The 24,119-nt window shown below is 46.4% G+C and overlaps 2 protein-coding genes across 2 annotated transcripts in view; both read left to right on the top strand.

Annotated features, from left to right (window-relative positions):
* The first annotated feature begins 291 nt into the window (after window positions 1-291).
* On the top strand, window positions 292-4,290 carry rnaseh1 (ribonuclease H1). The gene is made up of 8 exons (XM_052052276.1): window positions 292-758; window positions 1,370-1,494; window positions 1,606-1,797; window positions 1,935-2,034; window positions 2,135-2,189; window positions 2,842-2,926; window positions 3,029-3,153; window positions 4,042-4,290. Exons 1-8 carry the CDS (start codon window positions 622-624, stop codon window positions 4,135-4,137), a joined length of 915 nt encoding a protein of 304 aa, XP_051908236.1. The 5' UTR covers window positions 292-621; the 3' UTR covers window positions 4,138-4,290.
* A 1,600-nt stretch (window positions 4,291-5,890) lies between these two features.
* Window positions 5,891-24,119, top strand: part of myt1la (myelin transcription factor 1-like, a) — a 29,918-nt gene continuing 11,689 nt past the window's right edge. Inside the window, exons 1-10 of the mRNA XM_052052261.1 lie at window positions 5,891-5,920; window positions 9,140-10,244; window positions 10,361-10,482; window positions 14,800-14,877; window positions 14,909-14,963; window positions 15,781-15,814; window positions 16,658-16,720; window positions 20,514-20,890; window positions 21,078-21,741; window positions 23,650-24,083. Of these exons, the coding sequence (XP_051908221.1) occupies window positions 14,909-14,963; window positions 15,781-15,814; window positions 16,658-16,720; window positions 20,514-20,890; window positions 21,078-21,741; window positions 23,650-24,083 (1,627 nt within the window). The 5' untranslated portion in view covers window positions 5,891-5,920; window positions 9,140-10,244; window positions 10,361-10,482; window positions 14,800-14,877. The remainder of the gene's footprint in view (window positions 5,921-9,139; window positions 10,245-10,360; window positions 10,483-14,799; window positions 14,878-14,908; window positions 14,964-15,780; window positions 15,815-16,657; window positions 16,721-20,513; window positions 20,891-21,077; window positions 21,742-23,649; window positions 24,084-24,119) is intronic.

The raw sequence follows: 24,119 nt of genomic DNA, 5'->3' as shown, positions 1-24,119 counted from the left end.
GGCGGGGTGGCGTCTTGGTCGGATTAAAGGTGTTGGAACGCGGCCCGCGGAAGTCATCGCGAGCACCGGAGGAGAGTCGGCTCTGTCCTTTCCTAATCATGAGCTTAATGGCAAACGTTGGAAATTTGTAGGTTACTGTAAATAAGTAAAATTGTAACCATAAAAACAAGAAACTGATGCTCCTTTGTTGCACTTGTTTATAAGGTTAATTGTTGACGTGAAGCCTCCCGTCCACCAGGTGGCGACACAAAAATCCCGCTCTGCTGCCAAAGCAACCCGCAGCGCGAATAGGACGGAGAAGTTTTCCCTTTTCACACATATGTTCGACTTCAACTTTATTTGTCTCAGCTCCTAAACTACATAAACTATTCTATGGAGACCCTTAAAATGCTTTAGAGACACAGCAGCCTTTTTTGTCGTTACTGTCCTAACGTGAAATTATTTTGACGTGTGTGGCGCAGACGAAGGGTTAGCATAACATTGGTTTAGGTGCCACTTGCTGCAAGTCAAGCTACTTGCATCGTTTTCTATCGAACAATCAGACGCGCTCACGCCGTTTCTTCGCGTCCACGTTAAGATGGCAGCCTCCTGCGTGCAGCGGCCGGCTGCTCGCTGACTGTCATGCTGAGATTAGCTCGTTTTTTCAGGGCAGTGACGTTGACGAGAAGCGTCTGCGGCCTTTCCCCCGACGACATGGCCAAGGGAAAGTTTTTCTACGCTGTGAGGAAAGGATTCCACCCTGGTGTCTACAACTCCTGGTGAGAGACGAGTTGGTCAAACAAATCGATTGTGTCTTTATGGAAATGGCGTTTTGTTGTGGGAGCTGGCGGCACCGGCCGTACACCCTCGAGATTTCCCGGGGTTATAAATTTCAAGTGCAGCCAAATAAGAAATCAGATCGATATTTACTTCAAACCTTTTTGTAAAGGCATTTTTTTCTCTCTTCTGTTCGGCACACACATAACTCTTCTCGTCGTATTTACATGTAGACAAATGACCTTATAACACAGCCAGACAACTCTGTCTTCCACAACGGCTTCAAAAGCATTTTTCATGTTCAGCACAAGACGGTTGCTAGATGTTGTGACACCTTTTGATATTGTTGCTGTATAGTTTAGCACACAAATGACTCCTCTTTGGTATTTCCATAAAGCCAAATGTACTATAAAAGAGAGACAGAAACGGCTGTACTGGTTCGGGAATCAATGCTTTACAGAGACTGAATAGATAGAGACAACAGGTCATAACAACTATCGCCTCGTCACCCTTCTAATATACAGCTGATGTAAAATCAGTTTTATCACTGCAGCTGTGGAGTTTCTTTTGGGATGGTTCTCATTTGTGCTTTTCAATTTTGTTTGCCCTGCAGGGATGAATGTAAGGCCCAGGTGGACAAATTCCCATTGGCCTCCTTTAAGAAATTTGCTTCAGAGAAGGACGCGTGGGCCTTCGTCCGAGGATTGGAAGCGTCTGCGGCACCTCCGCTGCCCAAAGGTGGATACGTAGAGGACTTCTACTTCATCTCAACACTCATTTAATGAAGGCAATTCTCCAAATAAGTTGTTTCCTGCTCTAATTTTTTCTTCTTTTTAAATTTTTTTTTAGCAGCGGAACCCGATGTGTATTTGCTTCCCAAAAAAGGTCCTGAGCCTTTGGAGTACATTCCACTAGGCAAAAAGAGAAGTCACGTGGAGGAGGATGAGGAGCAGCAGCAACAGAAAGCTGTAGTGCCATCCAAACGCGTCAAACTCAACCAGAGTTCGTCTTCGGACAACAAAGATGGATTCACGTACATGGGTAACGTGTGTGTGTGTGGTTGTGGGTGGGTGTGGTGCTTTGTGGGTGTGTACAGTGATCAAGTGGGGGTGGGGGGAAACACTCTCCATGACTGCAGTTAAAATGAATCTGTTGAATGCATCGGCGTGCGCACACAGGTGATGCCGTGGTGGTTTACACGGACGGATGTTGCTCCAGTAACGGCAGACGTGGCGCTCGGGCTGGCATCGGCGTCTACTGGGGTCCCCAGCATCCTCTGTGAGGAAACACTCAAGCACATTAGCACACGCACACACACATACGACGGCCACTACATCACTTGACAACCAAAGAAAATACAGTAAAATGTCCTATTCAGGAATGTTGCTGAGCCACTGGAGGGGAGACAAACAAACCAGCGTGCAGAAATCCAGGCAAGGAATGGAATCTGCTGATGGGCTAAATCTCTGTTGTAGCTATTCCTTTGAGCTCATTTATCAGGACATATATTCTATTTTTTTAATTCATTTATTTTTTAAAGCAACTTTAGGACTCTAATTTGACGGCTCGTTCTGCTAAATTGTTGGACCTTTTAATTTGTTTGACTTCTTCATGAGCATGTTCACACGCATTTTTGATGAAAGGGAGGTACACTGATTTCACAGACGAAACATTCGTTTTCCCTTTGTGAAGAAAAAAAAATGCGGCAAACCCACCCAAAAAATTGCATCAAATTCAGATTCATTGAAATGCATTGGGGAGGAAATAAAACTCATTTCTGTAACCCCACAACAATCTTGAATAGCCTGCCAATAAGTGGTTTCAGCAAAAAATAGCGGTTTACCTTCCCCGAAAAAATATATTTTTTAAATATCAGTTTTAATTAAAGAAAATCCCAAAATTGATTAATCCACTTGTGCCAAACCAGAAGTTTACCATAGTTGAGAAATGCAAAACAGGTTTAGAGTAATGTCGTTGTAATTTGCTTTTTCGATAGGCCAATGGGGATTCAAATCAGACATTCGATTTTTGTGAAAACCCAGTAAAATGCATTTCTTTCGAAACCCTCGCTTGTGTGCGCACCAGGCGGCGTGCATGGCGTTGCAACAAGCGAAAGAACAAAACATCAAGAAGCTGCTGGTCTACACGGACAGCAAGTTCACCATCAACGGTCGGTGACCAACACAAGAACATACAGCGGCATTTCATCGCAACGTTTGAAAGCCAGGAAAGGTTTGGACGATGACTGATTGAAGGCGCGGCTCTCGTTTAGGCATCACCAAATGGGTGAAGAACTGGAAACTGAACGGTTGGCAGCTCAAGTCTGGCGGCAGCGTCACCAACAAGGATGACTTTGAGAGGCTGGACCGTCTCAGCGCCGACCTGGAGGTGGTCTGGGTACGTTTGCTAATTGTTTAGAGACCTCATTTGAACTGCAAATTGTCCAAATATTTGGACTTTAACTCATTCAGTACCAGCCAATTTTGGACCAAGTCTGAAAAGACGTTTAAAAACGTCTTTGGGAGTGAATGAGTTAAGCCTCTCAGTTATAAACATTCTCCAATTTCTGTCATCATCCATGGATGCAGACTGGTTATCAAAAGAAGACATTTTGTAAACATCTGCTTTTACTTTGGGAAAACACATTTTTGCTCATTTTCTGATGGACCAAGCCAGAAATAGAAAAATCCAAAATACGTTTTTTTTGCGCATTTTCTACGCTTTAAATTTGAAATCAAATCCTATTTTGGAGAAAATCGATGTATTTTTAAATCCAATTCATCAATTAATCATAACCGTACAGTGTTTTGCTTTAGGGGGATGGGCTATTGAATGTATTTGAAATTGATTGCTTGAGTAATTGGGTGTTGCAGTATTAAACAAGACCAGTACGAAATACGCATAGGAGATGCATTTTTGTCCACTTGGGGTTGCCATCCTCCCATTTTACACTGTTGTAGTATCTGTGACTTTGCATGCGTGTGGCTTTAAAAGGCAGGCCCTGGTGAGGGACATGGGAGTCAACAAATGAAAGTGTACTGTTGGCTGTTTGGCGAGAACTTTTAATGCAACAAATAGGTGGATAGTAGAGCTTGTGTTTTATTTTTGGTGTCACCGAATTGAGCTCTACAAAACCTCTCCCCACATTAAGAAGAGGGGAGGGGCTCACACAATTTGACGAAGCCTATTGAGGCCTTGATTTTCATACTCAAGGTAAAACTCAATGTGCTTTACGAGAATAAAGGAAAGAAACGTGCATTGAGTGTGTGTGCGGTTTTTTTGCAGATGCACATCCCAGGCCACGCGGGCTACAGAGGCAACGAGGAGGCCGACAGGCTATCCAGAGAAGGAGCGGCAAAGTCCAAGCAGGCCCTCCACTGACCCCCACCGGGACAACGTTTTGCTTTATTGAGGTGTTCGTCACGTCATCATTTCCGTCGTCGTCTTGTTGTTAACTGAGGCCCCGGGGCCCTGCCCAGTATATTCTTGCTGATTTTTTTTCTTCCTTTTCCAATAAACTTGTTTTGGGCCTCAGCCTTCGTCTTGGTTGATAGATTTGTGATGTATATTCTTGCTGATTTTTTTTTTTCCTTCCTTTTCCAATAAACTTGTTTTGGGCCTCAGCCTTCGTCTTGGTTGAGAGATTTGTGATGTCATGTGAAGTTTGGAGTCGAGGGGACGCGAGGAAGTGTAGGAAGAATGTGTGCACGGAGGAGCGCTGGAAGCTGAGCGAGAAGATTAGCTCTTGGGGGTCGTCTGCGTGGGAGGAAACCCTCAAGTGCTTGTTTAGTGGCAAGTCGTGGCGTCCCCTGACCGCCAGGGGGAGCCCGAAGCTTGCACAGCGTTTGCCTCAGTCCTCTTTAGTCGAACTGGAAAGCGATGGAGATCCCTTATTTACTTCCTCCATCCTTTCCTTGCTGCCTTATTTTCTCGTGTACTTATTTCCTTTTTTCCTTCCTTGGCAATCCTTTTTCACTTTCATGTTGTCTTCGCTCCATCTTTGTTGCTTTACCCGTTTTCTGTTTTTGCCGGCCCTTTTTGTTGCCTTGTCTCTTTCCTGTCCTTGTGAGCATATTTGTTGCCTTCCTTGTTTCTTTCCTCCAATTTCCACTTATTTTGTCAGAGCCGCCTTTCCTTCTTTGTGATTTGTTTTTCTTCCAAGATGCCTTTCCTTCCATCACCGTCTCCTCCTTGTTACCTTAGTTCCTTTTGCCTCCCTTTCTTGCATCCTAATTTCAGTCCTCCCGCCCATTTTGCTCTCTTGCTTCCTTGTTTGCTTTCTACCCTGACTGATGTCTTCCTTTATTCAATTTGCCTTTTCTTTTTTTGCATCATTGTTACCTTCCCTCTATCCCTCCTTGTTTCCATCCTTGTTGCACTCCTTCCCTCCTCCATCATCATGACTGTGGTCCTTTCCCCTCTGCCCGTCCTCCGGTTTGCGCGTTCCTGGCAGCGAGCGGATAGCACGGCCACTCGGCCGGCGGCGAGCCAGTCTAGGCGTGAGAGAGCGAGAGCGCCTCTTGCAGGTCGGAGTTCATCTCTGCTTGCTCACCTCCTCACTGGCGCCATCCTCGTTAAGCAACGCCGCCGCGCTGGCATGGAAACGCGGTGGCGCCCTGCTGGAGGGAAGGAACAAAGTGTAAAGTGGACTAAGTCAACAGCACGGATGCGTGAAGTTTTTCTATACCGTTATCCGGGGGAGATGTTCTTCTGAGGTCGACGCTCCCTGCGAACGGAGGCTGCGAATTACACACCAGCCGCTGTGTCCTCAACACCCGCGGCCACAAAACTTCTCTTGTTTTCCGAAGCCGTGGCGGCCGACATTTGCAATTTCTCACTCTTCGACACGACTGTGCCGCACTGGACGAAACTCAGCGGGCGAATTTCATTGCGCGCAGCCGGGAGTTTTACCTCATCATCAGCCAGGAGTCTACATCTTTTGTTGTTTGGATTGGGTCATGCGGCCTTTATATTGTAAAATGTCCAATTTAAAAATTGAATATAAGTATTTGACGGTTGGTTTAACCTCGGGAATATGTTACAAAAATAAAAGAAAAATCGTCCCAACTTGAATGAATTATTTGCAAATTGTCCAACCCTATTTGCCATTGTGACAGGTGTGTCTTCCTCACAGGCCTTGCACACAAGTGACAAGCAGTTCAAGGTAAGGCAACTTTGCACAAAATCTAGTAACATTTGCAACTTTTCTTCACTCTTTGCAACAACAAAAAAAACTTTTGTGACCTCTTGCTGCCAGGCTCTCCCATGCCCCTAAAAACTCTTTCAGTACCAGCCAATTCTAGATCAAGACTGTAAAGACGTTTAAAAACGTCTTTGGGAGTGAATGAGTAAAAAGCAATGTGAGTTCCCAAAATAAAGGCCTTCATTCTGCCTAAAACTCACTTTAAGTCTTAAATCCTGTTTGCTAAAATTACTTAAACCTGAGGCCTGGAAAAGCTCAAAGATGATTTCATATTCTTAACTTAATGCTCACACATAATAGGAGATCCTATAGACGGGCTAAAAATATGTTCTTCTGTTATAACCCTTTCAAAAATGGCCGGAAAATATAGCATTACCCTCATGGACATATTCTTTATCCTCTGCGAAGAGCAATTTACTGAACTGACTTTTTTGATGCAAGCACCAGAAAGAGCAGCATGATGTCTATTAAAATTGAAGCAAACGTGTCAAAAATGTTCATTCTTTACATTTAATGTAAACATGTCATGACTCTATAATTTTATAAAGTGCAATATGGGAGTGTTTCCATGGCCACAGCATGGTTTCACCTTCACAAAACCCAGACCCAATCAAAATGCCAAGACAGAGATGCGACCTTTATGGGAGCGGTCAAGCTTTGGCAGGGCTCCTCACCCTTCCCGTCAGCTGCATTCAGTCGTCTTGTTCCGCGCGGCCCCGGTCCAGTTCACGCTCGCACTTGGCAGATTCTGCTCATGCGGGGCTTCATTACCGCCGAAGAGAATCGACATTTTGGCGAGCTATGCAAAGCCACCCCGCGGCCGTCTTGAATTTTATGGCAAGTTTGAATACCAACAAGACAACGGGCAGGACGGAAGGATAGACTCTCGCACTTGTTTATTGGAAAGTGCGCATTGATATTTAGATTTTCATAACAAAAGGGAAAATCCAAATGTGCCATTCGCATTCAACCGAAAATTCTGTCAGATTACAACAAAAATATGTGTCAAGTTCGTTAATATCGGGATATCAAAGGAACAAAATTTGCCTTTCAGCTTGAATGTGAGGCGAGTTGCATCGAAGTCACTTGAACGCCTGTATCGGAACGCGTCCCGCTTTTAAAGGGTTATAAAAGTCACAAGGCTGAGGGTTGGCTGCTCAGCTCTTCTTTGTATTTCAGGATGATGCGGCTACTGACAACAAGCAGCAAAATGAACTCCCAAATATTTAGGGCAATCTGATGAACAGAACGCATTGGGCGGCGCTTTACAATCCAGATGGACGGTAACCCATCCCAAGCATCACACCAAAGCAAACAAAGCGGAATGTTCTGCAATAGCCAAGTCAATCCCCAGACCGAAAACTGAAGAATGGAGGTCTGAGTACCGTATGGGCCCGAATATAAGACGGCCCTGATTATAAGATGACTCTTTTACAAGACTCAAGTTTGAAAAAAGACTTTTTGAACACCAAATTAATTTTTATACAGAAAATAATTACAGTACATCTGAAACAAATGATTCTAACAATATATTTGAGAGAAAAAGCATGTTATTTTGCCTCATTCAAATCTTAATGCCTGAAAATTTAAATATGTAAAAGAAAGTGCAATCACATTCGTAAATAAATAGCTTCTGGTTTCTGAAATGTAAATTGCATCATAACTTCTCAGCCACTTTTCTCCAGATTGTCGCGACGTTTCTCCATTTTCTGTTATCTCTTTATCTTTATCTATTTAATGCTCTTTTCTTTCTTACCGCCATTTTTTTTATATTTCTTCTTCGTGCTACCGCTATTTTTATTTTTATTCTTCGTGACGGGTTCACTTTGGCCTGAGGAGTCAAGTTCAGCATTCGCTTCAATGGTGTCTGGCGCCATCTAGCGTCGTGAATGGGTATATTGTCTCGACCCCAAATATAAGACGACCTCCACTTTTTCAGTCTTATTTCAATGCAAAAAACACCGTCTTATATTCGGACCAATACGGTATTTCTGATTGTTGACTCATGGTGGTACAGTATCCCCAAAATGCAATGTGGGTGACCCAAAAAGGAAGATGTCCTGGGAGGGGAGTGCAGGTTTTGCGTCTCATGATGTTATCTTAACTTTGGTTGCAAAGTTGAATTTTTCCATTCTTATGCGGTGGTCGCTTTGACTCTCAAGTTGTGGTTGTGTCTCGTGGTTCTCGTTACTTGGCAGTGGGCCCAACTTATCACGTGATCCCATAGCTAGCGTAGCATTGAAGGGCGTTCCAGATGATCTTTCCCTGGTGAGTTTGGAACAAAAATGCCTTCATTGTACATTTGTGTATGTGGACATTTGAGAAAGTTCATTTGTAAATGGAAGGAAGGAGGGGGTGGGGGGAGCAGTGGCTGGCTGGCTGGTGCCAGCTTTATCGTCTGCATGTGGAGGGCAAAGTTCAGCGCTTGGCCGCCCATGCATCCTGCCAGGCGAGCTTCGGCAGCTGCCATCTCCCCACTCTTATCTGACTCCCGTAAGCCCGCCGCCAGCCAGGCTCGGCCTCACTCTAATTGACTTTCTCCCACTGAGCCTGCAACGTGCTGCGGGCTGCTGCCGCGGAAGGAAGGGAGGGGGCAGGGGAGAGGGTAAAAAAAAAAAAAAAAAACACCTACACAGTGTGGAGACCTGCCCAGTAAACACGTCACCACCGCACAAACGAAATTCGGTGATTAAGCGGCCGTGAAGTGTGCGAGTGTGACGCAGCCGCCGAAGGGAGGAAGGCGCTGGGGAAGGACATTGGCACAAGACGTTTGACGCAAAACACCTTTGAACTAAAAATAAAAAAAAATACATATATATGTATATATTGTTTCCATTGCATTGCTGAACATGAACGATGTTCAATCAGCACTTATTTGATATTCCTCATAAATTGCCAGCTTGCGGCATGAACACCGCCGCTAGGGGGCAGCATAGTTTCCAACTGTACATGACACTGGATGAGGTTTGTGTGCTACAACAAGTGTTTGTGTGATGCTAATCCGGGAGCCAGTGACGAATCCTAACATCCCCTAGATTGTATTTAGTTTTTGTCACAAAACGTGTCGCCATCGTTCATCACGCTTGCCGCCTTTTATTGAAGCGAAGTAGGTCAGGGTTTTCACGTCACTTCACGCTCGCTCTCATGCCCGCCTCTCGCTTTCTGCGTGCGTGTCCTCAGATCGCTGCGGTCACGGGGAAGACGGTTCTGGAGAGAACAAGGCGGCGTGCCCGTGAGGAGGAAGAAGATGCAGGCTTATCCTCGTAAGCAGTGAGGAAGATGGGGAGGAAAAGAAGGAGGAAGAATGATTGCAAAGGAAGACGAAGTAGGAGAGCGGACGAAGAGGAATGGAGCAATCAGAGGCAATGAGGTGAAAATGAAGGCACGGATAAGAAAATGGGATTTGAGATGTGCAAAACGTTGGCCTGCAGATGTGAGAGGGAAAAGAGGAGAAGAGTCAGCCTTCGTCGTGGGAAAACATGTTGAACACAATCACATGCATTCAATGATTTCAGGGGGCAAGGGTGCACCCAACATGGTAGTACGTGGCCTCTTTGAGGGTGTTAATGCTCAGTGCACCACAGGTAGTACTTGGCCCACCCCTCAATTAAGTCCTTTTCACCAATGTGACCTCAGTCAGCTCAAGTGCTCCAATGTAGCGCCCCTCCTTGTCCCTATTTAATGTTGAAAGGAGCCGCCACAAGTAAAACTTTTAAGCAAGAGTGAGTGGGTGAAATTTTGTCTTAAAGGGTGCATATGTCCTGGGACTTGAAAAAAAAATACACAAATAAATTTTATGTTTTGGTATTCTTGTTTTACTATTATAGACAACACCAAAATGAAGTTGGTTATTTCCCTTTTAAGTGGAAGCACGTATGCAAGGAACATGCATTTCTGGGACGAGCGACAGAGGCCTTTGCACCCCTTGAAATTTGCCGAATCTTCTTGGCTGTAGCCAAGTAGCGCGGCGGTCGAAGCTGCAACACAAATTGGCAGGTTATTGCAGGTGTGCCCTAATGAAATGGCCCGCCGCGCTTCCCATTCGTCAAAAACGGATGAAAAGTAATCATCCCCGAAGTCATCTCAGCCCGACAAAAGGTGGGCAGGAAGTTGTCCTTTGTTCCCGGTGGGGAGGCGTGTGCACGCGCACAGGCTCGGAGTAAAAAAAAAAGGGAAAAAAAGAGCGAGGCGAATGAGCTCGCGCGCCCCCGCCGCATCCTTCGGCTTGCGTGCGCGCGCCCGCCTGTCGAGGCGAGAGGAGGATACGGAAGAGCGCGCCAGAGAGGTAAACCTCCCTCCTCTTCCTCTTCTGCAGTGTCTCATCATCGCATCTTCATCCCCCTCCTCTTCCCCTCGCCTCTGTCTGGCTCCCCCCCCCCCCGCCCCCCCACCTCACTTTAGTGAAGGCATGGCCAGATAGCGCGCGACAAAAGAGAGAGAGAGACGCCGAGGAAGAGCGCACCCGCTCCGACTCCCGAGGAGGAAGAAGAAGAAGACGACGAGTCGCCATCGTGTCTCTTGCGGTATGTTTTGCTTTTCCGTCATTTTTCCCATCGCGCGCGCTCGCGCGCTTCCCCGCTCGCCTCCGCGCATTGTCATTTCCTCCGCCCGCGCACGTGTGACAGTTTGTCGGCCGGCGTGCACGCGCCTGCGCTGGGGGGGGGGGGGGGGGGTGCAACGTTGGCGACTCGGCGTCCTCCTTTGCCGCCACTTTTCCCCCTTTTAGACGTGCGCGTGCAATGCGGCACCCGCAAAAATATTGCCCTTGTTATTTCTTTTCAACTCCATTGATCATTTTCAAGTCATGGATCAGGAGCGTCGAATTGTTATGATTCTGAATGGATTCACGCCTGTCAGCTGTGGCACTGGACACTTCATTAGGGACAAGCAGATTTTTGCATATGTTCAAACAAGACTTGTTAATCGGAGTTGCTGTCGTCATGGGCAGTGTGGTGTACCTAATCAAGTGGCTCTTGAGTTTGGGGAATCTTGCGGTTATTTTTTGCTCATCAGTGTTGAACGAGTATCGATCACAGGATTTAACTCGGGCACTTTGAGTCAATTGTCAACGGTCGTATTTAGTTTGTCCGTCCGTATGTATGTCAATGACGGACTGCAGAATTGTTGGCATTAGTTTCACATTGGACGTTTGTTTGTTGTTGTTGTTTTTTTTTGTAAATAATGCTGAGCGTTGAGAGAGGACTTTTCTAAACTATAAATTGTCTTTTGTTCCTCATCACCATGCGCTTGGACTCAACTTTGCCGTCAGCAATGACCGTATTCGCAAACCAAGCATCACTTGGTCATTTGAACTTGCTTCGTGCCAGCAATTTTACACCATTTTGACTGATCTTTCAAGACACACAAAATTCCGCCTCAATGTAACGACCAAACCTACCAAAGGAACAACAAGACTCTTGTTTTTCTGTTCTTTCGTAATCAGCCATCGTACATGGGTTACTTCCACCCAAAAGCTTTTTGTGACTATCAAAAACATCAGCACCCAAAAGACAATTTTGACATCAAAGTCATCGTTTGTTTACAGCCGTACAACCAGATGCATCCCCTAAGGTGGCCCAAAGGCGGCCGTGCCCGCCCGCCAAGTTGCTTGTTGCGCTCGAGCCACGCATTGTAGGGAAATAATAATGGGGTGGTCAGGCATCGACGCCAGGTATCGGTATCAGGCCGATTCCAGTCTTATTTCCAAGTATCGAATACTCGTGAAGGTAGTCGATACCAGTCTGTGCCCTCTTGTGGCCACTATATTATCTGGAACTAAATAGTGAGGATCAAGCGGCTCGGAAGATGAATGAATGAATGAATGAATAAATAACATGCATGGCTGATAGAGCATTTTTCTCCTTTCAACTGTAGTCATGTCACTCATCTCATATGTCCATTCAAATATAATTTGTGTGTTTATAAGGTTGATGATGTCACTGTATTGCACACAACAAATGGGAAAAAAAGGTCATAGAAAATTGGCAATAATTGCATGCGGTTTAGAGCGAAAATGCTATCATGGTCTTTCTTTAAACCCTGAGATGCACCAATAATGATAACATGATAAGCTGTCCAGTGTAATGACCACTGTCCCTGAAAGGGTTAAAATTATCTGTCAGTAGTTTAGTAGCAATTTGATGTATCAAAATCACTTGTGCTATTGGTGTCGGTGCATCTACAAGAGTTTAGTATTGGTCTGATAAAATGTGGTCTCAAACTTTCCCTAATGAATAATATATTCGTAATAATAGAATTACCCGCCCCCCCCCCGGACCCTCCCTGAAACTGAGGTCTGGCGCCGGGTCTGCATGCAACTATGAAACACGCCATGAGTGGCGCCGATTCAGCGCACGGCTTGTGTTTGACCCTCAATCCGGGATGGTAATTTTCCGTGGATTCGCGGAAATCTGCCGTTTTATTTCTTAAATTGATCATTTTTGTGAATCGCCTAAATCCGTTGAGAACATTTTAGGGGGGGTCAGGTGCCTTATCGTCGAGTTTTCACGACCTCTCCCGATCAGTCTTTCCATCTTCCGATTGTAAACAGCCCTGCGATTGGACGTGTATGATGTCTTACTTGCAGTGATTGGTCTCCCCGTCCAGGCCACGCCCCTTTTCGCTTTTTTCATCACTAGCCAGTGCCATCCCTGCTCAATGGCTTTTTTTTTTACATGCATACATGAGTTTTGTTTCCTCACACCACACATACTCTTATTTTATTTTGTCATGTCTACACAGTCTGCTGGGGTTTCGGCCGATTGACCGCCTCTCAGCTGTGACGCTACATCAGACAACTGCTACGTTACTCGCACGGAGCAATAATGTGTACAACCCGATTTTTTTTTTCTGACACAAAAAGTAAATCTACTGTGCGATGCTGAAGGTCGTCCGTTTCTTCTCGCCTCGAACTACGCTGCGTCGTTTCCAGTCGAGCTCGTTGCTGCCAGCCAGCATGCTGTGGCACAATTTGGTAATGCACTGAAGGCATGCAACCGACGACTGCTACATGTTAGCTCTTACTGTCATCGAATGCACATTTGTCTACTTGGACCTTGACACCGACTGGCGACCAGTTGATTGTTTGTCTCCAAGTACTCGATTAGACTCCTGAATGTTGTATTACTTTGTAGAGAGTGAATATTGGCCGTGTTCCAAGACACAAAGACAAATATCTCATCGTGCACGCGTGCGTCTCTACTGTAACGCGCCGAGCACACGCTGTATGAAATCAGTTTGCTCGTGTTGGTTTTGTATTATTGATGCGGCAAGCGGGCGCACGTGTTTGTTTGCTGCCTTCCCGTCTGCCGGCCGTCACAAGGCACAACAAGAGCCGTGTGTCTGCGCCATTGTGCGGCTTGTTGCGCGGGCGCGTGCAACGGGGAGAGCGTATGTGCAAGTGTGCGGGTATAGGAGCGCTGCATCAGACTACAGCAGACAGGCTGAGTGTCAGTCGGAATACTAAACAGTCAGAGACACCTTCTCACACCGCGCCATGCGCACAAGCCAAAGCTTTGCCAGATGCGAGAGCGCAATTTCGACATCTGCTCACGTTTTGCGCGACTGAATTTGTCTTGTTCAATCGCAAATGGCCATGTCGTCACATTTGTTTTTTTTTTTTAAATAGATGTGTTCCAAATTTATTTTAGATTCACATTTTTAGGCATTCAAAAATTCATTTTTCCCCATAGTTTATGCACCAAAAAAGACATCCAGCAACTATTGTCTTCATTTTTTTTGTAGATAAAAACTATATATTTTTCAAACTTTTTTTTGTATTTTTATACCACCAGTTTTTTTTTCCACAATTTTTGTAACACATAAAACAAACGTTTTCCCACATTTTCGGCATTTAAATTTGTGTTCTTGCTCATTTAGTCACATTTTTGTTCTTAAATATTGCTATTTTACGCATTTAAAAAATATGTAGATATTGTTTTACGCATTATAAACACTTCAAAAAGGCACCCACCCACATTTACCTTCTAAAACATGTTCATTCTTTTAATTGTTGTTTCTATATATGAAGTAAATTATTTTTATCACATTTGTTTACATTTACTAATAGGCTCTTACTCTTTTTCCGGCATTTAGAAAAATATTTTTATTTTATACACAATTGTACAGTGTAATTTTTTTCAATGTTTTTTTTTCTTTCCCCCCACAATTTTAAGCACATGAATATTTTTTTCAAATTTGTTTTTCGATTTTTTTTTTGCATGCTTAAAATTGTATTTTTTTCTCTCCCATATACGTTAAATTGAATAAATGTAAAAAAAATTTCCCCACGATTTTATGTGGTAAAAGTCAAATCCTATTTATGTATTTAGACAATTTTATGTGCTTTATTTTTTTTTTTCCCCCGAACCCTCTCAGGGACAGCAGTTACTACAGTGGACAAGCTTATCAGGTTAACAGGTTATAATAAGTTATCATTATTTGTGCGTGAAAGGGTTCATTGCATTTCTGTATCTGCTTTTCCCTCCACATCACCCGTGCATGACCTGCACATACTCTGTAACGCGCATTCCATCATCACACAGACACAGAGTGGGAGAGTTTAGCAATGGGGTGAGGGCTTCCTTCTCGATGGGTTTGGGAGGGACGGGAGGAGGGGAAGGGAGAGGGGCTATTTGATGTGGGCGAGTGGCGCGGCGCGGCGGCCTCAGATGAACTCGGCGAGCCCGCCCGCGTCCTCAACCGCGGGAGCCAATTTACATTTGGATTCGAAATGCTGCTGCACTGCGGTCTTGCGCGTGTGCCCGCTTCTCGGTCGGCTGATGCGAGCACGTGACCTTTGACCTTGCGAGCATTTCAACCTCTTGCCGTGGTTTTTGCAGAAGATGAGGAGGCTCGAGGAGGCGGGAATCTGAACTCGTTTGCCATCCGCGCGCCCGCGCTCCAGCCGGTCCAGCCAGGTACGCTGTGATGATGTCACTTCCTGTCCAGATGGAGGCAAATGCAGCGGACAAACGCCATCGAACCAGATCCAAAGGAATGCGTGGTATGAACCTTTGCCACATTTTTTGCTCTTTTCGAAACACCATTTCTCTTTTTCCTCTCCTTTTTTTTCCTCCTTTCAACGGCTTATTACTTTACTTACTTACTTTTCCAGTTTGCTGCCCCGACTGCATTTTCTGACATGGTGCGGCGCAAATTAGGCCGAGCCCACCGTGACTTTTTAAACTCCTTTTTGTTTCTTCTTCCTTTCCCCTTTTGACTTTGTTTGATTTCCCTTTTCGACCTCACCCCCCGTTTGACGTCCTCCAAGATCAGACTTCCACTTTCCTTTCTCATTTTTACGTCCTCTTACTCCTTTCTCCGCCATATTTCCTTTTTTTTTCCTCCGTAGCATTTTCTCTCTCTGCCTCTTTGGTTTCACATTCCATTTGCGCCTTTCTTCTTTCGCCCACCTCCAACCTTGACTTTGTCATTTCTCCACTTCCTTTCTTCTTTCTCCCGTGCATCCTTCACATGCCTTGTTCTCCTTTTTTGGATTCCCCGTAACACCTTGCTTCTCTCCTTAGCTTCCCCCAAGTCGTACCTTTGTCATTTTACCGCCTCGAAGGCTTTATTTCTCAATTTTTTGAAATTTATTTTTTTGCTCCCTTCTCATGTTTTCCCCTTTCCGTTTCCCTTTTGACATCCTCTCAAAGTTGCACTTCCCACCTCCCTTGTGCTTGTTTTAGCTCTGGCGTCTTCGGCGTACGTGTCGAGAGCATTTTGTGTCCGTCGTGTTGACATGGTAACTTGTCGTGACGAGCCCGCTGCTCACTGTTTTTTTTTTTTTGCCGTCTGCGTGTTGTCGTCGTCGTGTGAAGCTGTCGTGGAGGCCGTGACGCAGGAACTCTTCAGGTATGTCCAACTTGGCTTTTTCTTTTTTGTTTAGTGCGCGCGTTGTGGACATCAAGTGCTAAATGTGAACGCATTCTGACTGGAAACGCACGCACATACTCACTCACTCACTCACTCACTCACTCACTCACTCACTCACTTTGAAGCAAACAGTGAGTCACGATCATGTAAATGATGCGCTTGCGGTTCTTCAGGAGCCTTCACGGCACAACTCATCTCCACACACACATTCAGGCGCAATCGTAGAAGTGAGCTCATCGTGTTTGTCTACTCAGCCGGACATCCCGCCCATCCCGATTTCAGAATTTTACACCAAACGCACTCCATGTACGCTCTTCAAATTGTCACTTCATTCGCTTGTACACGGGCACAATCACGCGGATTATCGGGAATATTAGTATTCATAATGATATGGAGGGCGGCCCGGTGGTCCAGTTGTTAGCACGTCGGCTTCACGGTGCAGAGGTACCGGGTTCGATTCTAGCTCCGGTCTCCCTGTGTGGAGTTTGCATATTCTCCCCGGGCCTGCGTGGGTTTTCTCCGGGTACTCCAGTTTCCTCCCACATTCCAAAAACATGCGTGGCAGGCTGATTGGACGCTCTAAATTGTCCCTAGGTGTGAGTGTGAGCGTGGATGGTTGTTCGTCTCTGTGTGCCCCTGTGATTGGCTGGCAACCGATTCAGGGTGTCCCCCGCCTACTGCCCGGAGACAGCTGGGATAGGCTCCGCCCCCCCCCCCCCCCCCAACCCTAGTGAGGATCAAGCGATTCGGAAGATGAATGAATGAATGAATAATGATATGGAAAAACTCTCTTGACGTCATTATTGTCGTCTGTCTTGTCAGCTGTCCGACGGCGGGCTGCGATGGTTCCGGTCACGTCAGCGGAAAGTACGCGAGACACCGCAGGTAAGACCTGCCTACCGAAAATGCGCGTGCGTGTGTGTGTGCATGTGCGTGTGTGTGTGTGTGTGTGTTTTTGATGTGGTGACCTAATAAGAATTTGGGCATGATGACGAATGGTCGCCAGAACGGCGGCGGGATGCAGGTCACATGGAGGCACAAGTGCACAACTTTTTATTTAGCCGGGTTGCCTTTTAATGTGGAACAGCAGATGGTGCGCGGCACTTAACGCGGCAAGTCTGGCCGTCAGCGTTCGAAGACGAGACTTGATTGGCAAATGCGGTGAAGATGCCGAGAGGGCGCGCAAAGCTCACACGAGGACATCCCGCTCATCACGTGACTGAAATGGCGATTTTTCCATTTTTATTTTTTATTTTTTTTGCAACCGCCCCCTCTTTTTTTTGTTTCTTTTTCTGTCTTCCGCGCATGAGTCCTTCTTTGTCTCTTTTGCTCTTTTCGAGCTGAGCCGCTCTTGCGCTCGGCTTTCTTTTTCTTTGCTTTCTCTGTCAACCTTTCTTCTTCCCGCTCTGTTTCTATTTCTCCTCACTTTTTCTTTGTCACCCTTTTTCTGTTTCACTGTCTCATCCCCTTTCTCTGCCCCTTTTTACGCTGACTAGTCTTTCTTTCTTTTTCTCACTTTTTCCCTTATTTTTTGGCTTTCTTTCTTTCCAGTTTGTTCTCGCTCTCACCCGATCATTTTCTCTCTCTCTCTCTGTTTTGATTCTTTTTCACTCCATCTCAGCTTCACTTCCTTTCCCCTCTCTTTACGCTTTCTCCTTTTTTGTTTTCCTCACTTTTTCTCTCCATGACTATTTCTACTTTTCTCCCTCTCTTTCTCTCTCTGTCTCTCTCTCCTTGCTGTTTCGCTTTCCTTTTCTCATTTTCCTCTTTCTCTCGCTTTCCCTCTCTACACTTTCTCTGTTTCTCTCTCAGAGTCTCTCTCCTTCTCCCTTTCTCTTCCCTCTTTTCCTTCTCTCGCCCTCTCTTTAGTCTCTCTCTCTCTCTCGGCCTCTCAGTCTGTGTACCTTTGGCATCTGCCCGGCTTTACCTCCGCTGCACTCCGGAGGCGGTCGCCATGGCGACAGGGCCGTGTGCATGCTGCAGTACGACGACTGGGAGGGATGCGGCCACCCTCTTGCCATGGCAACAGCGAGCCCCGCAATCCGCACCCTCGCCTGGCTTACACCCTCGCGTCTCGTTCGTCCGCCTTACTAACCCGCACTCGCGCACTTTTTTTTTTTGCCGCACAACGGTTGCTATGGCGATGAGTCGATACCCAGCATTGCCGGGGGCGACGATCTCGTCAAGTCTAGCCTCAGCATACCTTCCAATGGAATCATTCTGCCCCCCCAGCGAATATCATTATCGGTGATTTTTGTTGAGTTACGGGCCGTCACTTGGTGGATTGTTTACTTTGCGTTACCTCCTGAAATTTGAGATGTTTGAGATTTTGAGCTTCAGATACGCCGCAGTTGCCGCCGCACTGTCATCTGGGTATTGAACGGGACAAAACGAGAACACCTGCAAGGAGCTGCTGTGGGCCACAATTCACATCCTAACACTCACACGTCACGCCGCCTTGAAGGCGCATATTCAACACACAAATACCACCGTAATTACACTTTTTATAAAACCACTTCATCATTTACATTCTCTTTTTTTGTGTTTTTAATACAACACAGTGCAACAAAAAATGGTGGGCTGGAACAGATGAATGGCATTTTAAGTCATATTTTTTTGGGGGAGCACTCAGTTTGTCGGCGACTACATGAAATGAGTTCAGAATCGACATGGAGGGCCCACACAGGTTGCAAAATCTCTAGTTGGTCCTTACAGCTCCGTACGACAGCCTCAATGTAACGAGGAGTCAGTACTCATAAAAAATGATGACGCTTTCGCACGCGCCAGGTGTCCCCCTCGCGTGCGTTTCCGGAAGGTACGGCGGATCACAGGTAACCCTGGCAACAGAGCCGATGCTCTGAACTGGCAATGCTGTCACATTGATTTTAAATACTACTCTGAGCAGCGTGCGTGCGTGCGTTTGTGCCCGTGTGTCTGTGTGTGTCTGTAAGAAAAAGCTATCAGCCCCAAGCTATACAGGATGCTACATTAACATTCAGCATCCCCGAATCAATAGAGTCAAACTGTACTTGCGTAGCAACCTGCTAATGACGCCATCGCTTCAACACAACGCGTAATCCAATTCCGGACATGCGAATCAATCACACAAGATTGCTTGAGAAATCCATCAGCGTCTCACACAGACACACACACACACACACATGCCTGCGCACACACGCCACCTAATTACCATGTGCAGCCGCTCGCCCTTGCAGCGTTCCCTTGTTTCTGATCTGCTTTAATTACTGCTGGAATTTTAATTGGCGGGAGACAGTGAGGTGGCCAAGGTCACAACACAAATGTTTGCGCGCACCTACGCACGCGCACACACGCACGCTACAATGTCTGTCTCTGTGAGCGTTCATGCAGACGAAAATGCCAATTTCCAGATGTTTTTCCATACTCAGTGGTCACTTCATTAGGGACACCCACTTCAAACGGAACAAAAACAAACTACTGGATAAGGCCACAATTCATGACTCACTTATTCATCCTCTTTCTCGAGGATTCGCCTTGTTTGGTTACATTTCCATTTTTTAAATTATTTTTTTGGGTCAATAAACAGTCCAATAAACAACAACACCTTACCAAGGATGAGAATCAAACATTGACGTTCTTATTAGTCTTCTTCTCATTCTTCTTCTTCTTCTAATTAATATTATTGATAATAGTATTTTCTTTGTAAAGCTGTTTTTAATGTGCCGGGGAAGAGCGGCAGCGTGTACCGCACTCCCGCATTTGCATCCCAAACAGCAATGAAGCTCTTTCGTATGGAAATGGCCTAATTGATTTGCTCAAATACACACTAGCGTCGGCTTTAATTGCACTGCCTGTTTTGGAGCAATTAAAGCTGAGTTTTGCCATCACTTAATGACTATTATGGGATTTGTGTAAATGAGGGCCCCTTGCTTGAAACAGCGTCATTATTACTTGACTTGGTTTTCGTTTCTTTTTAAGAAAAGGATGCCGGGGCCCCAATATCGCAAGTAATCATTCCTTCCCGTTTGAAAGGAATGGAAATGGCATCTCATGCCCTCGTAAGAAAGATGAGATCCTCTTCAGCAGTAATCTTAGTGGCTCTTTGCAGAGGATAAAGAATATATGTCTTTTGAGTAGTCTTTATTTTTTTTTCTATCCACATGTGTTGCTGTATCTGCCACATTGCTGCTTGGTGTGAAGTTAAGAGTGGAGTTCATCAAGTTTACGCTCGCACGCCAAAGCAAAAAAAAAAAAGAAAAAACACCTACATGGAGGCACATATTTGCAAAACTCAAGCCGCCACTTGTCACTAAAAGTTGGTCCCTCATTGGCGTGTTCTGCTTCGACTGAAAACGGGAGAGGGTCCGGTTTACAAAAGCACAGTCGGTTTGACCAACTTAGCCATTTGCTGTATAATTTATTTTGCAACTTTATCCACCCCTGTCGCAACAATTTTTGCAAAATGTGTCAAGTAATTCCAGCTGAGAAACAGACAACATCATTTTCACATTGTAACGTTCAATCTTGGGGTAACGTAATGCGTCTTCCACGGAGTTACTGGCAGTCTTTGGCCCATATTTTCGAAATCAAATCTTCCATAAGTCTTTTATTTAGAAGGGTCAGGTTGTCAGGTGACTTGAAAATGATGTGTTTGTATTCCCCCAAAAACTTTTATGCTTTGACGCCGTCGCCTCCTCAGCGTGTACGGATGCCCGCTGGCCAAGAAGAGGAAGGTGCTCGAAAAGCAGCCGCTGGAGCCGCCCGTCAAGCGGAGACCCTTCAGCGGCGCCTGCCTGGGCGAGGACGATGAGGAGGGCGATGAGTTAGAGGACAACTTGGAAGACGAAGATGCCAACTACAACGAGGCCGTCTTAGAGGAGAGGGAGCGAGGAGAAGTCATGGAGGAGGACGAGGAAGGAGGCAAGAAGGCTGATGAAGAAGAAGAGGAAGAGGAGGACGAGGAGGAAGAGGAGTTCTCTGATGACATGGAGGAGGAAGAAGAGGAGCAGCCCGAAGAGGATGCTGCCACGCTGGCATCAGGATGCGACCAGATGGAGGAGCTCAGTCATCAGCAGGGTGAGTTCCCGTTTTGACTTCTTTGATGCTTAATAGACAAACTATGGATTGGCCACCGCTCACTGTCATGGTTTTGGTTCACCTACGTACAGTGAAGGAAAAAAAAAAGCAAAACAAACTTCTCATCTTTTGTGTGAAGCACATCACATTTCATCTGGAAACTTTTCCCTTTTTCCCTTCCTGACAGTTGACTACCAACCAAGTGGACAATCAAAGCTTATTCCGCTCCATAAGGATGATAACAACAACCACAGCTGCATCACAGGTTCCGGTCCAGGTTCTGGCCTTTGCCCTGGCTCCGGTCCTGGTCTCGGTCTCGGTCCCTGCGATGAGTTTGACAACTACGACGAGCTAGTGGCTAAGTCTCTCCTCAACCTGGGCAAGATCGCGGAAGATGCAGCCTATCAGGCCCTGACAGAGTCAGAGATGAACAGCAACTCCTCCAACAGCGGCGGTGAGGACGACGACGAGGAGAACGACGAGGACGAAGACGGCAGCGAGCGCGGCGACAGGAAGGCCGACCTCAGCGTGGACCTGGACAGCGATGTGGTCAGGGAGACGGTGGACTCGCTCAAGCTGCTGGCGCAGGGGCACGGCGCCATGCTGCCCGACGACGGATTCCCCGACATCGGCCTCAACGGGCAGCCTGGCCTCGGCGGCAACGGCGGCCACGCCGAGGGGAGCGAGGAAGAAGTGTGTCTCAGTAGTCTGGAGTGTCTGAGGAACCAGTGCTTCGACCTGGCCCGCAAACTCAGCGAGACGCACCCGGCCAATCGCCCGCAGCACCACCACCACCACCACCACCAACTGCATAACCACGCTGACCAGCAGGGGGAGCTGCACCTCAGCAGGTACGCGGGCAAACATGCGATCATAGCGGGGAGATTTGATCGATCAGGAAATCACTAAAACTGAAATGGTAAAAAAGATTTTCATGCGACAGTGAAACTCCTCGACAACTAAATCATGTTTGCAGCAAGAATTTTTTTACAACAGGGGGGGTTTCACTGTAGCAAATTTGATCTCAGATGTAAACACACACACACAAATGTATGTGTACTCTTATTATAATAATAATAATAATAATATTAATAATGCATTTTATTTAAAAGCGCCTTTCATGCCACCCAAGGACACTGTACAGACAATAAGAAAATACGATGTAAAAATTAGTAAACAAGATATTATATAAAAACAGGACATAAAATCATAAAAACATGGAAATGGAAGAGCTATGTGTTGTAGGCAATCCTGAAGAGGTGTGTTTTTAGACGGGACTTGAAAGTGGAAAGAGATGTGCAGTTTTGGAGGTCCGGAGGTAGGTTGTTCCAGAGCTTTGGAGCAGCATGACTGAAGGCTCTGGCTCCCATGGTGCTCAGTCGGGCAGGGGGCACTGACAGGCGGAGGGAGGACCAGGATCTGAGGGAGCGAGAGGGGATATGCACCTGGAGAAGGTCGGATATGTAAAGAAGGGCCAGGTTGTGGATGGCCATATATGTATATAGAAGCAGTTTGTAATTGCTGCGAAGTTGAACAGGGAGCCAGTGGAGCTGTTGGAGAACGGGGGTGATGTGCTGCTGGGAATATGTTTTTGTGATGATCCGAGCACAGGCGTTTTGAACCAGCTGGATTTTATGAAGCGACTTTTGAGGTAGGCCGAAGAGGAGAGCGTTGCAGTAATCAAGGCGGGATGTGACAAGACTGTGGACAAGAATAGCAGTGGTGCGGGGGGTGAGGGAAGGGCGAAGTCTGGTAATATTGCGGAGGTGGAAATAAGCAGTGCGGGTGATGGTGTTGATATGTGAGTGGAAGGTGAGCATGCTATCCAGGATGACACCAGACTCTTAACCTGAGGGAGGGGGACACAAGGGGGACACGAGGGAGCTGTCAATGTTGAAGGAAAACTGTTGACTTTGGATAAAGTGGATTTGGTGCCAAGAAGGAGGACTTTAGTTTTATTAGCAATTAATTTAAGAAAGTTTGTTGTGAACCATGTTTTGAGTTTGGAGAGGCAAGAGGTGAGGGAGGGGGGTGGGAGTATGGAGTTTGGCTTGCAGGAGAGGTAGAGCTGGGTGTCATCAGCAAAGCAGTGAAAGTGGATATTAAATTTGCGGAGGATATGGCCAAGAAGCAGGAGGTAGATGATGAAGAGAAGGGGACCTAGGACAGATCCCTTTAATTCGCAAATTTGTAAATTTTGCAAAGAAATTGCGAAATGTATGATCAGCATTCACTTTCATTTACATCAGTTTCTTGGATAATGTCTTATTTTGTTTCCTCTGTCTTTCATTTTGATCACTTTTACCCTCTCTTCCAACGTCAGAGCTCTTCTTATCTTAGCTGCTTGACATCCAAAGTTCCGTTTTGTAGCCATTTTAGCAATGCAACGTTCTTGCTGCTTCTGAAACTAACAATAACAAATACTTCCTGGACTACTGCGCATGTGTAAACCAGTGTGGATGTTGCTGTTGCCATTTCCGAACGAAGCAGTAGAGGTCGCTGTTGGATCAGACTTTGTTGTAGTGAATCTCGTCGCGAGGCAAGAGCACAGAAGAAGATTTCGTATAACGCAACAGGGTTTTTTGAGAGTGGGAATGGTGTTAATGCATGAAGATTTTTTTCACATTAGGGGGTATTTTCACCCATGTAGGTTTCGTTGTAGAGGAATTCCACTCTATGTTCTCAGTCTTTGCACCTTTTCACAATTATCTTGAAACATGTAATTTATTTCCTGTTCCTACTTTCTCCATTTCTCTGAGGTACGACGCCTGCCAGCCGGGTTGTCAGGACGACGGCGGCCCACCGGAGCGCAGCTTCTCTGACATGGTGAACCTGCTGAAGCTGGAGGAGCAGCTGAGCCCGGCGTCGCGCGGTTACCCCGCCGGCTGCGGTCAGGAGTGCGACGAGGACACCACGTCGGTGGCCTCAGAGCGGTCTGACGACACTTTCGACATGGCCAAGGGGAACCTCTCGCTGCTGGAGAAAGCCATCGCGCTGGAGTCGAAACGCGCCAAAGTCATGAGGGACCGCCTGGTCCCGGAGCACAAGCACTCCAGACGGGACCACCGCCACCATCGTCATCACCACCATCACTATCACCACCTCGGACACGGGGAGCACAGGACGGCTGCGGGCGAGGAGCGCAAGTCCAGGATGCACCACGACGCATTGAAGAGGGCCTTCTACCCCAAAGGTAACACGCACGCGCACGCCGAGAACCAAATTGGGT

This window comes from Hippocampus zosterae, chromosome 19 (genome assembly GCF_025434085.1).
Source record: "Hippocampus zosterae strain Florida chromosome 19, ASM2543408v3, whole genome shotgun sequence".
NCBI lineage: Eukaryota > Metazoa > Chordata > Actinopteri > Syngnathiformes > Syngnathidae > Hippocampus > Hippocampus zosterae.
This window is presented reverse-complemented; position numbering and strand designations above follow the sequence as displayed.